Source organism: Rhinopithecus roxellana, chromosome 20, assembly GCF_007565055.1.
Source record: "Rhinopithecus roxellana isolate Shanxi Qingling chromosome 20, ASM756505v1, whole genome shotgun sequence".
NCBI lineage: Eukaryota > Metazoa > Chordata > Mammalia > Primates > Cercopithecidae > Rhinopithecus > Rhinopithecus roxellana.
In genome coordinates this window covers 63,234,869-63,251,642 of record NC_044568.1, presented here as the reverse complement: position 1 = coordinate 63,251,642, position 16,774 = coordinate 63,234,869, and the positions used below count along the sequence as shown (strand labels likewise).

The following is a 16,774-nucleotide window of genomic DNA, read 5'->3' as shown; positions in this document are numbered from 1 at the left end:
TTCTACCTTCTGCAGTGTCAGTCACCCCCAGTACAGTACAAGGAGATATTCTGAGAGAAAGACAGACCACATTCACATAACCTTTATTGTGGTACAGTGTTATAATTGTTCTATTTTATTATTATTAGTTGTTGTTGTTAATCACTTACTGTGCCTTATTTATAAATTAAACCTTCTCCAAGTTATGTATGTACAGAAAAAAAATAGTATATTTGGTTCAGTATTATCTGTGGTTTCAGGCATCCAGTGGGGGTCTTGGACTGTGTCCCCTGAGAATGGTGGGGGGGGATTACTGTATTACTATATTAAGTATCTCCTTGGATCAGTCACAAATGCCTGTAGTGCACAAATACATACACTAGTCTACAGAACTGAATAAGAAAGAAATGGTTTCTGCCTGGGCGCGGTGGCTCGCGCCTATAATCCCAACACTTTAGGAGGCCGAGGCAGGCAGATCACTTGAGGTCAGGAGTTCGAGACCAGCCTGGCCAACATGGTAAAACCCTGTCTCTACTAAAAATACAAAAATTAGCTGGGTGTGGTGGTACGTGCCTGTAATCCCAGCTACTCAGGAGGCTGAGGTGGGAGAAACGCTTGAACAACAGAGGTGGAGGTTGCAGTGAGCTAAGATTCCGCCACTGCACTCCAACCTGGGTGACAGAGTGAGGATCTGTCTCAAAAAAGAAAGAAAAAAAAAAAAAGAAAGAAAAGAAAAGAGGTTTCTAACTTCACAAATCATATCACCCAGCTGCTAATACAATCATGATGCTACAGGACTTTACATAAAAAGGCGTGGGGGTACAGAAGGAAAAAGAACCATGTACAGTAACCATTTCAGAGCAAACACCAAATGTGTGTTCCAATGCACCAAGGAGAGGCAAAGGACAGAATTTAAGAAACAGATAATACATGCTTTTATAAAGGATGCCAAAATATTGACAATTTAGCTTTATCTCTGTGGAATAAGTTATACCAGTTCTATTCCACATTCTACTCTCAGGAAGCGCTGGGAATATTCTCTAGTAGCCCCAGCTGAGAATTCCAGAAAAGGTCAGTTCCAACTAAGCAATGAAAACAGGTAGATCAGAATGTAACTACAAAGATTTGGTTCATCCATGTTAAACTTAACACCATGGGCCAGGCACGGTGGCTCAAGCCTGTAATCCCAGCACTTTGGGAGGCCAAGGTAGGTGGATCACCTGAGGTCAGGAGTTCGAGACCAGCCTGACCAACGTGGAGAAACTCCATCTTTATTAAAAACACAAAATTAGCTGGGCATGGTGGCACATGCCTGTAATCCCGCCATTGCACTCTAGCCTGGGCAACAAGAGCAAAACTCTGTCTCAAAAAAACAAAAACAAAAACAAAAAACACCATGCAGATACAATCAGTGTAATCCAATTGTGGAGAAACCACAGGATGAACCACTGCTTTAATAAACTACAGGAAAAGAAAAACACAAATCCAAAAAGGAGGAGAGAGACTTAAAAAGATGAGAAATATGTCAACCACTTACACGTATGGACTTTATGTAGATTCTTATTCAAACCATTTTTCAAACAATTTGTAAATAAAAAGGAGAGAGAGACTATTGGGGAAATCTGAATGCTGCTTAGATACTTGATGATATTAAAGAGTTACTGTTAATATTTTTAGGTATTTTTAAGTATGGTACTGGGATTCTTCTTTTGTAAAAATATACACTGAAATACTTGTTGAAGAAATGATATGATACCTAGCTTCAAAATAATCACAAGGGGGCCAGGCATGGTGGCTCACACCCGTAATCCCAGCACTTTGGGAGGCCGAGGCAGGAAGATCACTTGAGGTTAGGAGATCAAGACCAGCCTGGCCAATATGGTGAAACCTGTCTCTACTAAAAATACAAAAATCACCCGGGTGTGGTGGCAGGCGCCTGTAATCCCAGTTGTTTGGGAGGCTGAAGCAGGAGAATTGCTTGAACCTGGGAAGCAGAGGCTGCAGTGAGCCGAGGTTGCACTACTGCACTTCAGCCTGGGCAATGAGAGCGAGACCTCTGTCTCAGAAAAGAAAAAAAAATCACAAGGGGAATGAAGGTGGAGGTGAAATAGTGGGTGGAGGAAAAGATGAAATAAAATTGGATGTATGATGACAAGTGTTGAAGCTGACGATGAACACAGGCAGTTCATTTTCTTCTCCCTATTTTTACAGAATGTTTGAAATTTTCCACCACAAAAAGGTTAAAACAAATCAACTTGGCTCTTGTCCTTGGACTCTGAAATGAGGTCCTGCTCCACACCCAACAGTCCTAACTGTGGCTTCTGGGAGCAGCCTAAAGTGAACCTCTTGCAACAACATGGAACTCACGATTCCACTCGGCCATGGCACAGCCCAGGGAGAGGCAGAGAGGAAGATGGAAAGGAATAGGAAGGAACAGTAAAGAACTGGAAGGAAGAAAATGAAGACAAACTGAGGTGCACGGGCGAGGTGGGAGAAGCATACACTCACCAACAGCAGATAGTGCAACAGTAGGTTTCCTTGTGTCTCTGAAATACGAAAATAAAAAATCAAATCCCCAATTTATATGCCACCACCCACCTGGTATTTTTCACCCTTTGTACACAATTCTTCGCTTTCCTTTCAGCCGGAACTTGGAGTAGGTAGATCCGCTGTGAGGGCCTTAAAAAGACGTATAAAGAGAGACCTGCTGGCCAGGCGCAGTGGCTCATGCCAGCACTTCGGGAGGCTGAGGTGGGTGCATCACCTGAGGTCAGAGTTCAAAACCAGCCTGACCAACATGGTGACACCCTGTCTCTACTAAAAATACAAAAATTAGCCAAGTGTGGCAGGCACCTAAAATCCCAGCTACTCGGGAGGCCGAAGCAGGAGAATTGTTTGAACCAGGGAGGCAGAGGTTGCAGTGAGCCAAGATCGCACCACTGCACTCCAGCCAGGAAGATAAGAGCAAAACTCTGTCTAAAAAAAAAAAAGAATAGAAAAGGAAAGAAAGAGGAAGGAAGGAAGGAAGGAAGGAAGGAAGGAAGGAAGGAAGGAAGGAAGGAAGGAAGGGAGGAAGGGAGGAAGGGAGGGAGGGAGGGAGGGAGGGAGGGAGGGAGGAAGGGAGGAAGGAAGGAAGGTAGGAAGGTAGGAAGGAAGGAAGGAAGGAAGGAAGGAAGGAAGGAAGGAAGGAAGGAAGGAAGGAAGGAAGGAAGGGAAAAAAGCAAGAAAACAAACTACAGGCCATGTACAACAGCTCACACCTGTAATCCCAACACTTTGGGAGACCAAGGTGGAAGGACTGCTTGAGACCAGGAGTTTGAGATCAGCCTGACAACACAGCAAGACTCTGTCTCTACAAAAAAAAAAAAACTAAAAAATAAAAATTAGGCCAGGCACGGTGGCTCATGCCTGTAATCCCAGCACTTTGGGAGGCTGAGGCAGGTGGATCACGAGGTCAGGAGATTGAGACCATCCTGGCTAACACAGTGAAACCCCGTCTCTACTAAAAACACACAAAAAAATTAGCCGGGCGTGGTGGCGGGTACCTGTAGCCCAGCTACTTGGGAAGCTGAGGCAGGAGAATGGTGTGAACCTGGGAGGCAGAGCTGGCAGTGAGCCAAGATCGCGCCACTGCACTCCAGCCTGGGCGACAGAGCGAGACTCCATCTCAAAATAAATAAATAAATAAATAAATAAATATTGGCTGGGCATGGTGGCAAGTGCCTGTGGTCCCAGGTACTCAAGAGGCGGAAGTGAGAGGATCAGTTGAGCCCAGCGTTTCAAGACTGTACTGAGCTGAGATGACACCACAGTACTCCAGCCTGGGTGACAGAGTAAGACCATGACAAAAAAAAAAAAAAAAAAAAGAAAGAAAGAAAGAAAAGAAAGAAAGAAAGAAAGAAAGAAAGAAAGAAAGAAAGAAAGAAAGAAGAAAGAAAGAAAGAAAGAAGGAAGAAAGGAAAGAAACAGAGGAAGGAAGGAAAGACAGGAGGGAAGGGGGTAAGGATGAAAATGAGGGAGGGAAGGAGGGAGGGAGGGTGGGATGGAAGGATGGAAGGAAGGAAGGAAGGAAGGAAGGAAGTCTAACTAAGGAGACTTCTCCTTAAGGTCTTACCTAGAGAGGTCCTAGCTCTCTTCTCAATTCCCCTACAACTGTGTCGTTCACTCCCAAATAATATATTTGCACTCAAATCTTTGCCTCGAGGTATTGAGGGGAAACCAAACTAAGACACTTGATCTCTAAAACAAAGGTCCCAAATCACCCCCAACCAAGTGGTTATGCCTCCTAATTGTTCTTACTTGATATCCCAAATGTAGATGTAGGTGTCCACAGAGCTGGTAACCAGGAGGTCAGGCTCAAACACTGCCCAGTCCAAGTCGCTGGGACACAAAGAATAAACAGAACAAAGAAAAGAAAAATATTTCAGAGTCCAGGTCCGAAGCACTAGCACATCAAGTCTTCAGTGGCTTCAGAATGTCATTGTTAATGGGCTTCTTAATGTGGTTTAGGCTGAGAATCTCCAAAGTTCCTTGGTAGTGAACATGAGTTTGGAAGGAAACTGTCAGGTCCTTCGCCCGGTAGTTGCCAGCTATACTATCATCTGCTCCCAGAAAAGAAATGGAGTGCTTCAACTTAAAACATTCTCTCAGGGCTGAGCGTGGTGGCTCACGACTGTAATCCCAGCACTTTGGGAGTCCAAGGTGGGCTATCATTTGAGGTCAGGAGTTCAAGACCAGCCTGGCCAATATGGTGAAACCCCGTCTCTACTAATAATACAAAAATTGGCCAGGCATGGTGGTGCACACCTGTAATCCCAGCTACTCAGGAGGCTGAGGCAGGAGAATCTTTAGAACCTGGGAGGCAGATGTTGCAGTGAGCCGAAATTACACCACTGTACTCCAGCCTGGGTAACAAGAGTGAAACTCCATTTCAAAACACACAAACAAAAAAACCTTTCTCTCTCTAATAAACAGACAAAACAAAGGAAAAACACACAAAGTAATCTTTGCATTATCATTTTCTAAATCAAATTCCACCACAGGTACCTTGGGTAAACTCAACATCCTTAAGCAGCAGCAAACCATCACACTGCCATGCAGCACCCAGAGACGGCCAGAGGCCTGTGGTGTTCCCTACCCGTGCTCTGCTTCCTAGACAGGCAGCGAATCCACAGAACATTCCACCTGACCCAGGTGTCTCACCTTTCCCAGCATTTCCAGGTCAGCTTAGCCCAGAAACAGTGACCCAGGGAAAGAGTGGATCAAGGAAGACTCAAAACCAACTGGAAGCCTTGACTGGGAGGCGGCTGTGCCCTTGGGTAATGAACTGTGATGCAGGAGCTCTGTTACCACTGTCACCAGAGAGAGAGCCAAGGGCCACTCTCTGACATCTCTATGTCCTCCCAGGCACCACTGACCATGAACTGGGGGATTCTGCTGCATAATCCCTCCCCTCCTATGACAAAAATCAGCTCTAGGCCAGGCACGGTGGTTCACACCTGTAATTCCAACACTTTGGGAGGCCAAGGCAGGTGGGTCACTTCAGGTCAGGAGTTCAAGACTAGCCTGGCCAACGTGGTAAAACCCTGTCTCTACTAAAAAAAAATACAAAAATTAGCCAGGCGTGGTGGAGCACACCTGTAATTCCAGCTACTCAGAAGGCTGAGGCAAGAGAATCGCTTGAACCCAGGAAGCAGTGGTTGCAGTGAGCCAAGATCGCACCATTGCACTCCAGCCTGGGCGACAGAGTAAGACTTCGTCTCAAAAAAAAAAGGCCGGGCGCGGTGGCTCAAGCCTGTAATCCCAGCACTTTGGGAGGCCGAGACAGGCGGATCATGAGGTCAGGAGATTGAGACCATCCTAGCTAACACGGTGAAACCCTGTCTCTACTAAAAAATACAAAAAACTCGCCGGGCGAGGTGGTGGGCGCCTGTAGTCCCAGCTACTCGGGAGGCTGAGGCAGGAGAATGGCGTAAACCCGGGAGGTGGAGATTGCAGTGAGCTGAGATCCAGCCACTGCACTCCAGCCTGGGCAACAGAGGGAGACTCCTCCTCAAAAAAAAAAAGAAAAAGAAAAAAAAGGCCAGGCACGGTGGCTCACGCCTGCAATCCCAGCACTTTGGGAGGCCAAGGCGGGCGGATCACAAGGTCAGGAGATCGAGACCACGGTGAAACCCCGTCTCTACTAAAAATACAAAAAATTAGCCAGGCGCGGTTGCAGGAGCCTGTAATCCCAGCTACTCGGGAGACTGAGGCAGGAGAATGGCGGGAACCCGGGAGGCGGAGCTTGCAGTGAGCCGAGATCGCGCCACTGCACTCCAGCCAGGGGGACAGAGCGAGACTCCGTCTCAAAAAAAAAAAAAAAAAAGAAAAAAGAAAAAAAAAATCAGCTCTAATCCTTTACCCTGAACTGGACTCTATCTGTCCGGGATGTGGTCTGGGATGGGGGTCAACAGCTACGCGATGGTGCTTTCTAAATGCCGGCTGTTCCTCACTGTGTTCTTCACCATCATCTTAGTGAATGCTAACAACCCACTGACCACCCGGGGCCTGTGTAACACAGACGGTCAAGCCGTGCAAGGAGGATGGCATCATCATTTCGTTCCCAGGAGACTGTGACAAAGCAAGACAGCCAAGGAGCTGCAGAGGACTGGTGCCTACCTGATGACACGAGTGTGGCCTTGTAAGGTTGTGCCAACTTCCCCACTGCCGTCTTTCCACTTGTAAAGGTCCACCCGTTGGTTGCTCTGAAAAGAAGGGAAAGAAGGTCGCAGGCAAGTACGTTGGTATATATGCTCTTGCCCCAATCAGCTTAAGGCAGAGAAGAGGAAGCCAGGGATCTCACACATGGCAGAGATCCTTCAGGCTGAACTTTTCTTTGAAGAGCCATCAGGAATAAGTACAATTAACATCAGCTTGAGCTAACTTCAGCTCAGTATGTAGGTCTGTGGATCTCAAAATGGAAAGGCAGGACTATCTTAAGAGATACATCTTGAACAGTCACAGCTGAACTGAAGGTGCAGAAACACTTCTGCACATGAGCTTCATGGGCCAGGAAAATGTCCCGGCCACTAAAGGAACCTCCTTCCTCTGAAGGTCACACTCGTCTCCCCAGCTGCTGGTACACTGGATGTCTCCAGCTCACCCTACCATGATCAAATGGCCAGAGTCCACCTACCACAGGTTGTTTTGTTTGTGTGTTTGTTTTGTTTTTTTTCTTGGGATGGGATCTATATTGCCCACGCTTTTCTAGAACTCCTGGGCTCAAACAATCCCCTTGCCTCAGAGTCCAGGATAGCTGGAATAAGGTGTGAGGAGTGAAGACTGCGCCATCACAACTGGGTCCTATGACACTTTAAAAACAGAGGTGCATAAGAGAGAAAAAAGAGGCTGGGCGTGGTGGCTCATGCCTGTAATCCCAGCACTTTAAGAGGCTGAGGCAGGAGGACTGCTTGAGCCCAGGAATTCAAGACCAGTCTGGGCAACATAGCCAAATCACATCTCTACAAAAAAAATTAAAAATTAGCCAGTCATGGTGGTGCATGCCTGTGGTCTCAGCTACTTGAGAGGCTGAGGTGGGAGGATCACTTGAGCCTGGGAGGTTGAGGCTACAGTAAGCTGTGATTGTGCCACTGTACTCCAGCCTGGGTGACACAGCAAGACCCCATCTCAAAAAAAAAGAAAAGAAAGAAAGAAAAGAAGAAAGACCATCAAAAGGGTGTCCTAGAAGGCAAAATTATTTAACACTCCTTGAAATATGCCTGTATTTAATTTCGTAAAGGGTTAAGCAGAAAGTGACAGGGAAAATGGACCAGAAGAAACCACAGCTACAATAGAAAAATAACTTCCACCAAAGTACATTTCATTTAAATATATAACAAAACAGCAAAGGTTCCCTACATATCATGAGTTTACGGAACACACTGAAAGTGATAAAGATTACTAATAGGCTGAGAACAATGGCAGGCCACTTAATAATTTTTGAAATGATATATATGTAATAGACTGATTGTCATTTTAGCTCAGAAACAGACAGATGTATAAAATTCTGAGATTTTTATCCTGAAATACCAGTTTCCAAATTGAAAAAGGTAAGATTCTCGTGAAAAGGTTAGGATTCAAAATAGCTTCCAATGGGAACAGGAATGAAAAGAAAAGTCCCCTTGTCTTCTGATAATATTCCCTGCCGTTTCTGGAGGGAATATTTCTGCTAGTGCCAGTGCACCTTAACGCATCTGGCCTCTGTCCTCCCCCAGCACACGCCACAGTGGGTATCATCACCCACATTATAGATGAGGCAAGCAAGGCTCAGAAAATTGTGGGGCCTCTCAAGATAAAAGACAGGATGTTAAAACTAGGACTTGACCTCAGATTTCCCTAACTAAAGCTTTCTCAAAAGGTTTTCTTCCAGCCAGGGGCAGTGGCTCACGCCTGTAATCCCAGCACTTTGGGAAGCTGAGGCAGGCGGATCACTTGAGGTCAGGAGTTAGAGCCCAGCCTGGCCAACATGGTGAAAGCCCGTCTCTATTTAAAAATACAAAAATTGGCTGGGCGCGGTGGCTCAAGCCTGTAATCCCAGCACTTTGGGAGGCCGAGACGGGCGGATCACGAGGTCAGGAGATTGAGACCATCCTGGCTAACCCGGTGAAACCCTGTCTCTACTAAAAAAAAAAAAAAAAAAAAAAAAAAACTAGCCGGGCGAGGTGGCGGGCGCCTACACTCCCAGCTACTCGGGAGGCTGAGGCAGGAGAATGGCGTAAACCCGGGAGGTGGAGCTTGCAGTGCGCTGAGATCCGGTCACTGCACTCCAGCCTGGGCGACAAAGCGAGACTCCGTCTCAACAACAACAACAAAATAAATAAATAAATAAATAAATAATACAAAAATTAGCCAGGTGTGGAGGCACGTGCCTATAGTCCCAGCTACTTGGGAGGCTGAGGCACGAGAATTCTTTGAACCTGGGAGGCGGAGGCTGCAATGAACTGAGATGGCGCCACTGCACTCCAGCCTGGGCAACAGAGCGAGATTCTGTCTCCAAAAAAAAAAAAAGTTGCTTTCCAACCAAGAACAAAAGAAAAGAACAGATAAACTTCATTAAAATTAAAGCTTTTGTGCATCAAAGAACACTGTCAAGAATGTAAAAAGACAACCAACAAAAGGGGAGAAAACATTTGCAAATCATATATCTGATAAAGGTTTAATATCCAGAATATATAAAGAACTCCTACAATTCAACAGCAAAAATGCAAACAACCCAATATAAAAAAGGGCAGAGGCCTTGAATAGACATTTCTCAAAAAATAATGACATATGCGTGGCCAATAAGATACTCAACATCCTTAGTCACTGGGGAAATGTAAATTAAAACCACAAGAAGGCCGGGTGCAGTGGCACACGCCTGTAATCCCAGCATTTTGGGAGGCCGAGGTAGGTAGATCACCTGAGGTCGGGAATTTGAGACCAGCCTGACCAACATGGAGAAACCCTGTCTCTACTAAAAATACAAAATTAGCCAGGCATGGTGTTACATGCCTGTAATCCCAGCTACTTGGGAGGCTGAGGCAGGAGAATCACTTGAACCAGGGAGGTGGAGGTTATGGTGAGCCAAGATCATACCACTGCACTCCAGCCTGGGCAACAAGAGTGAAACTCCAGCTCAAAACAAACAAACAAACATAGTAAAGTACCACTTCACACCTTCACATCCACTAGGATGGCTACAATTTTTTAAAAATACAAAAAATAAATTTTGGAGAAGATGTGGAAAAACTGGAACTCTGTGCATTGCTGATGGGAGTTTAAAAGGTTTAGCAACTGTGAAAATAGTTTGGTGGTTCCCTCCAAAAGTTCAACACAGAATTACCATATGACCCTGCAATTCCACTCTTAGGTTTATACCCAAAAGAAGTGAAAACAAGTACATCCACACATATGTTCATGCCAGCTCTAGTCAATAGCCAGTCAAATGTCCTCTGATGGATGGACAGATAGATAAACAATTACACAATGGAATATTATTCACTCATAAAAAGGAATGAAGTTCTGATACCTGCTATAACACGGATGAACTTCAAAACATTATGCTAAGTAAAAGAAGACACAAAAGGCCACTTATTTTGTGATCTCATGTCTATGAAAGATCCAGAATAGATCAATCCATTGAGACAGAGAGCAGACTGGTGGTTGCCATGAGTTGCAAGGGAGGAAAAAATGGGGAGAAACTGCTTAATGAGTAAAGGGTTTTACCCTGGAGGGATAGAAATGCTTGAGAATTGGATAGAGGTGGTGATTATACAACACTGTGAATGCAGTGAAGGATATTGAATTGTTCACTTTAAAATGATTAATTGCGAAAGAACAAATTTAAAAAAGGCTGTCTTTGTTAGCACTCCCAAACAAATGCAGTGTTAATCCACTGAGTACAACTACTGAGGCGTCAGTCTAAACCATAGGTTCCCAATCAGAGGTTATTTCGCTTCCCAGAGGACATCTGACAGTGTCTGGAGACATTTTTGATTGTTTATAACAAAGGGAGGGGAGGATACTACTGAGATCTAGTAGGTAGGGCCAGGGATGCTGCTGAACTTCCTACAATGCACAGGACAGCCCCCACCGCAAAGAGTGACCTAACAAGCCAGTAGTGCCAAGGTTAAAAAATCCTGGACTAGATGATCAGGGGCTGAGGGTGAGAGGGGAATAAGGGTCCCGAGGTATAAACCAACTAAAACAGCTCCTTCTATCACCCAGGAGACAGGCTGAGAGTAGAAAGGCAAGAAGACTATCCCTTTCTCTTTCAGAACAGCCCTGAAAATCAGCGCAACCTCAGACATCCACAGTTAAAGGCAGATCCTATTTTGGAAACAGCTTGGGAAGGGCGGCTTTCTGTTCCTTCTCAAGCTGACAAAGTTGCTCTTCTTTCTTTGCTCAGATGCTTTCCTTCCGCAGACTGCCTTTCCTGACAAGAACAGACTGAGACAGGCTATACAGTGGTCCTGCCCCTGGTGAATCAGAAGGATTCCTTTAAATACTCTCCTGCCAGCCCAATGCAAAAAGAGCAAAAAGTTTAGATCTCTCATTATTCTAGAATACAATGTGACACAGAATCTGGAGAAAGATGCCAGAGAGATTCTAGTCCAGAATCCTTTTGTATAAAGAAAAGATTTTTGTATTAGAAAACCTAACAAAACTTATACATGTTTTCCCAAGAAAAAAAAGTCATACATAAACAGGCACATAAAATTTGATGGGGTTAATGAAATCTAATGATTCCCAATCAAGGAAGAATCCTTTCCTTTGAATGGAAGGGTAGGGGAAGTCTTCTGATCCCTCTGAAAGCAATGAAGGTCAACTCCACACCAGCTCCCCAGTTACCCTCCTTAGAATGTCTTTCAAAGTCATCTGCCATTTGGCCGCTGGCTAGTTACATTGCTGCTGATGAAACAGGTTCTCACCACTCACAGAAATGGATGCATCTGCCTGTTTCCTTTTCAAAATCTGGATTCAGTCCCTAGAAATACAAGGCCTGACACCGATGGGACCAGCGAGCATTCCCACATATATTTAATCTGTAACTTGCCTCTGTCTTTCTTTCAGAACCATCCAAACCTCTTTTCCAACTGAGCAATGAACTGCACTCTCTTCTCTACACAGGACATAGATCTGCCAGCCCCAGACGACACATTTAACAGCATTCTCCTGTATTCCTTAAATAAGCTCACCGAAGCTGCAAAATAGTGTGCAAAGCTGTCATGAGGATTCCACTGCACAGCTCCAATGTCCCATTTGCTCTGGCGAGAGATCTTTCGGTGACCTTCGAAAGGGGCATCCAGATTGACGATGTACAAGAATCTGCGGCTAGAGACCAACATCAACATTATAATAGTATAAAAGCCCGACATCATTAGCATTAAGATAGAAAAGCACAACTGGAATTGCACACAATTTGCAAGCAGTGCTCCAAAAAACCCAAACACATATGGCATTTATTTACGCTGAAAGACAAAGAAGTGACAAGAGTAACTCAAGATGGCTGTCACACAAAGGGAAGAAGTGTCCCTGTGACAGTCCTACCTCCAGAGATGGCCTTCCCTACCACATCAATCCATGAGAGTCTGGCCTCCTCCCCTGGATTCATCTCCAACTCTCCCAGCCTTTCCTAATTCCTCAGCTAGGGTTAATTACTAAATTAGTTAATTCCACATTGCTCCCATTGCATAGTTTGCATTTTGACCGCAGCATTTATCTTGTAGCAGGACTACTAATTAAGGCTCTTGTCCTGAGTCAACTAAGTGTTCAAAGAATGAACCATGTCTCGAATATCTTTTTTTTTTTTTTTTTTTTGAGACAGAGTCTCGTTCTGTCACCCAGGCTGGAGTATAGTGGTACAATCTCGGCTCACTGCAACCTCCACTTTCCAAGTTCAAGCGATTCTCCTGTCTCAGCCTCCTGAGTATCTGGGTTTACAGGCACCGGCCATCACACCTAGCTAATTTTTGTATTTTGCGTAGAGACGGAGTTTCACCATGTTGGCCAGGCTGATCTCGAACTTCTGACCTCAGGTGATCCACCCGCCTCAGCCTCCCAAAGTGCTGGGATTACAAGCATGAGCCACCGTGCCCGGCCGTCTTGAATATCTATGTATGCTTCACATCACTAGGCACAGTGCTCTGCACTCAACAAATGTGAGTTAAATTAAACATATCACTTATTATTAAGCCAAAATCCTGTAGAAGCAGAAAATCTCAAAATTCCCCGTACTACTCGCTGGTCAAGAAAACTAAACTAAATCTATCAGGAGGTTTAACAATAACAACAAAAAGGAATAACAATTAAAATAACAAAGGAAGTGCCAGTAACGTTCAAGGTGCCAATCAACACAAAGGTTCTGAAAACGGGGAGGTCCTGCATTCACCTATTTTCTTTTTAAGTAAAATATCCTTGGTGTGTGAATCAACATCTCTGCAGCCATCAGCTATTGATTCTTTGCTAGAGACCACTCCAAGCCCCTGGAGTTCAATGAGAATAGGCAAGCTCAAAAATGAAGAAAAAGATTAATCATCCCTGCTCAGAAGAGCCAGGAAATGGCATACAAAACTCTAGGTGGTAGCAGAAACTCTGAGTAGAGATGATGGAGGGAGAAGAAGAAAAGTCAGGGGAATACACAATTTCACAGAATTTCCAGGACTTCTAAGAAAGTGCAGAACAAAGATCACATAGAATCTCTGGCCTCCTCCAAAGGAATCACCTGATCCTGCAATGGCTGGCTGGCATCGTCCCATCAGAACAACAGGACAAGCCTAGTAATCATACATGTGTATCAGTGTGTGTATCAATAGCGGGGTGCAGAGACCTTAAGGGCAAATGTACAAAGGCAGAAAGTGTGCACTTCAGGGTGAACATGCCTGATGGAACATAGGTGTTTATCTTCATTTTCCCCAGTGCTCCACTACAATAAGAGTAAAGAAAGACAAAAAAACCTCCAAAGACAAAGAAAATGAGACAGGAAATGAAAAGCAAGTGGACAAACGGTAATCGATCTAAAGAAAGCTAAATAGGTCGGGCATGGTAACTCACAACTGTATTCCCAGCACTTTGAGAGGCCAAGGTGGGTGGATCGCTTCAGGTCAGAAGTTGGAGACCAGCCTGGCCAACATGGTGAAACCCCGTCTCTACTAAAAATACTAAAAATTTAGCTAGACATGGTGGCAGGCACCTGTAATCCCAGCTACTCAGGAGGTTGAGGCAGGAAAATTGCTTGAACTTGGGAAGCAGAGGTTGCAGTGAGCTGAGATCACGCCACTGCACTCCAGTCTGGGCAATCGGTTGAGACTCTATCTTGGAAAAAAAAAAAAAAAAGCTAAATAGAGCCAAAGTGCGTGAAGAGAGAAGAGAGTGCGAAGCAAGCTGCTTCCCCCCAACTGGAGGCTTTAGTCTCAAGACAAGGGCAAGGGGTAGGGCTAGAAGACAGCAAGCAGAACGAAAGTAGGAGAGCTGTGTGAAAGAGCACTAGGGAGGCCGGGCACGGTGGCTCACGCCTGTAATCCCAGCACTGTGGGAGGCCAAGGCGGGTGGATCACCTGAGGTCGGGAGTTCGAGACCAGCCCGATCAACATGGAGAAACCCCTGGCTAATAAAAAATTAGCCAAGCATGGCGGTGCATGCCTGTAATCCCAGCTACTTGGGAGACTGAGGCAGGAGGATCGCTTGAAACTGGGAGGCGGAGGTTGCGGTGAGCCGAGATCCCACCATTGCACTCCAGCGTGGGCAACAAGAGCACAACTCTGTCTCAAAAAAAAAAAAGAAAGAAAAAAAACCACTAAGGAGAGGGTTATGTGCAACCCATCCAGGCAGGTGGTTGCCTCAGTGGAGAGTGGGTGCTGTTCTCCCCAGAGCAGCCGCAGACCTGGGAAGTGGGAAGTGCTGCACTAAATCATTCCTCTCTCTATGCAGCACTCACAACTCTGCCTTCTACTCCTCAGATATAGACTTCTCAGGAGAAAATGACCAGCCCAGGAAAAAACAAAAGCAAGCAAACAACAACAAAACACTGGAGATAATGACATTTGAACATTCACTAACGGGGCCTGGTTCCCACCTGATCTCCTCCACCATCTACCCACTTAAAGAGAGATGCCAATCGCTCTTTAACATTAGCAGCCAATGATCTCAACCACTGGAGGAAACCTGAAGGATAGAGACTAACATAATGGAAAAAAAAAAAACGCTTCATGGCTGGACACAGCAGCTCACACTGGAACTCTTAGTGCTACAGGCAGAAGGATCGCTTGAGGTCCGGAGTTAAGACCAGCCTGGGCAACCTGGCAAGACTCTCTCTGTATAAAAAAAAAATTATAACAAAATAAAATAAAATTAGCCAGGAGTGGTGACATGTGCCTGTAGTCCCAGTTACAGAGAAGGCTGAGACGGGAGGATTGCTTGCCCAGCAATTCAAGGCTGCAGTGAGCCATGATTGCGGCTCTGCGCTCCAGCCTAGGTGACAAAACAGAAAAAGAAAAGGAAAGAAAAAACTCCTCCCTTGCCTCCCCACTGCCCTCCAAAGTAAGAACAATAACAAAAAAAAAAAAAAAGAGAGAGAGAAAGGAAGAAGAAAAGAAGGAACTCAAAGGAAACAGCGATAAGTGCAGAAGAGAAAAAATCTTGGAACCAATATTCTCCAAGAGTTAAGAGACAATATAAATAATAATAAACATTAAAACAATAGTTGAAATTTTTTGAAAATTAAAATAGTTGAAATTTTTTTAAAAATCTGAAAGAAGTGTTAGAAGCTAAAGTTGAGGCTGGGCACGGTGGCTCACTGCCTGTAATCCTAGCACTTTGGGAGGCTGAGGCAGGTGGATTGCCTGAGCTCAGGGGTTTGAGACCAGCCTGGGCAAAACGGTGAAACCCCGTCTCACTAAAATACAAAAAAGTTAACTGGGCATGGCAGCGTGCGCCTGTAATCCCAGTTACTTGGGAGGCTGAGGCAGCAGAATTGCTTGAACCCAGGAGGTGGACGTTGCAGTGAGCCAACATTGCGCCACTGCACTCCAGCCTGGGCAGCGGAGCAAAACTCAATCTAAAAAAAAGAAAGAAGCTAAAGTTTAAAACTGACAAGGCCAGAAGAAAAGTCATACAAGATATCCAACAATGACTACTAGTAGGAATTCCAACAAGAAAGAATGAGAAGAGAAAATGAGGTCAGGCACAGTGGTTCACAGCACTTTGGGAGACTGAGGTGGGTAGATCACCCGAGGTCAGGAGTTTGAGATCAGCCTGGCCAACATGAAACTACAAAACTACAAAAATTAGCTGGGTGTGGTGGCGCTCACCTGTAATCCCAGCCACTTGGGAGGCTGAGGCATGAGAATCGCTTGAACCCGGGAGGCAGAGGTGGTTGCAGTGAACCAAGTTTTCATCACTGCACTCCCACCTTGGTGACAGAGCAAGACTCCGTCACAAAAAAAAAAAGAAAGAAGGCTGAGACAGGCGGATCACGAGGTCAGGAGATCGAGACCATCCTGGCTAACACGGTGAAACCCCGTCTCTACCAAAAAATACAAAAAAAAAAAACTAGCCAGGCAAGGTGGCAGGCGCCTGTAGTCCCAGCTACTCGGGAGGCTGAGGCAGGAGAATGGCGTAAACCCAGGAGGCGGAGCTTGCAGTGAGCTGAGATCCGGCCACTGCACTCCAGCCCGGGCGACAGAGCGAGACTCTGTCTCAAAAAAAAAGAGAAAGAAAGAAAATGGGAAAATAAAAGGCAGAAAATGATCAAAGACATAATACAGAAAAATTTATCTAAACTAAAAGATTCAGATTTCCAGATTTGAAGGGCCTTTCAAGGTGCTAAAAAAAAAAAAATTCTTATCTTAATCAGAATGGTGATTACATGAGTGTATATATTTATAAATTTTAGCTATTTACTTAAGTTTACCACACTTTATACAATTTACTACACATATTGTAAAATTCAACATAAGAAAAGGTCAGGTGCATGGCTCACGTCTATAATCCCAGCACTTTGGGAGGCCAAGGCAGGAGGATCACTTGAGCGCAGGAGCTCAAGATCAGCCTGGGCAACATAGGGAGATCCTGTCTCTACGAAAAAAAAATAAAAATTAGCCAGGCAGGTATAGTGGTACATGCTGGCAGTCCCAGCAGTTCGGAGGCTGAGGTGGAAGGATCACTTGAGCCCTGGAAGTCGAGACTGCAATGAGCTGTGATCTGCATTCCAGCCTAGGCAACAGAGTGAAACCTTGTCTCAAAACAACAACAAAAAGAAACCCAATATAAGAAAATA

General features: G+C 45.1%; 1 protein-coding gene across 1 annotated transcript in view; it reads right to left on the bottom strand.

Moving 5' to 3' along the window:
* Positions 1-16,774, bottom strand: part of WDR59 (WD repeat domain 59) — a 117,011-nt gene that overhangs the window by 71,219 nt on the left and 29,018 nt on the right. The window contains 4 exon segments of the mRNA XM_010382963.2: positions 2,488-2,525; positions 4,279-4,359; positions 6,640-6,725; positions 11,697-11,832. Coding sequence (XP_010381265.2) covers positions 2,488-2,525; positions 4,279-4,359; positions 6,640-6,725; positions 11,697-11,832 — 341 coding nt within the window.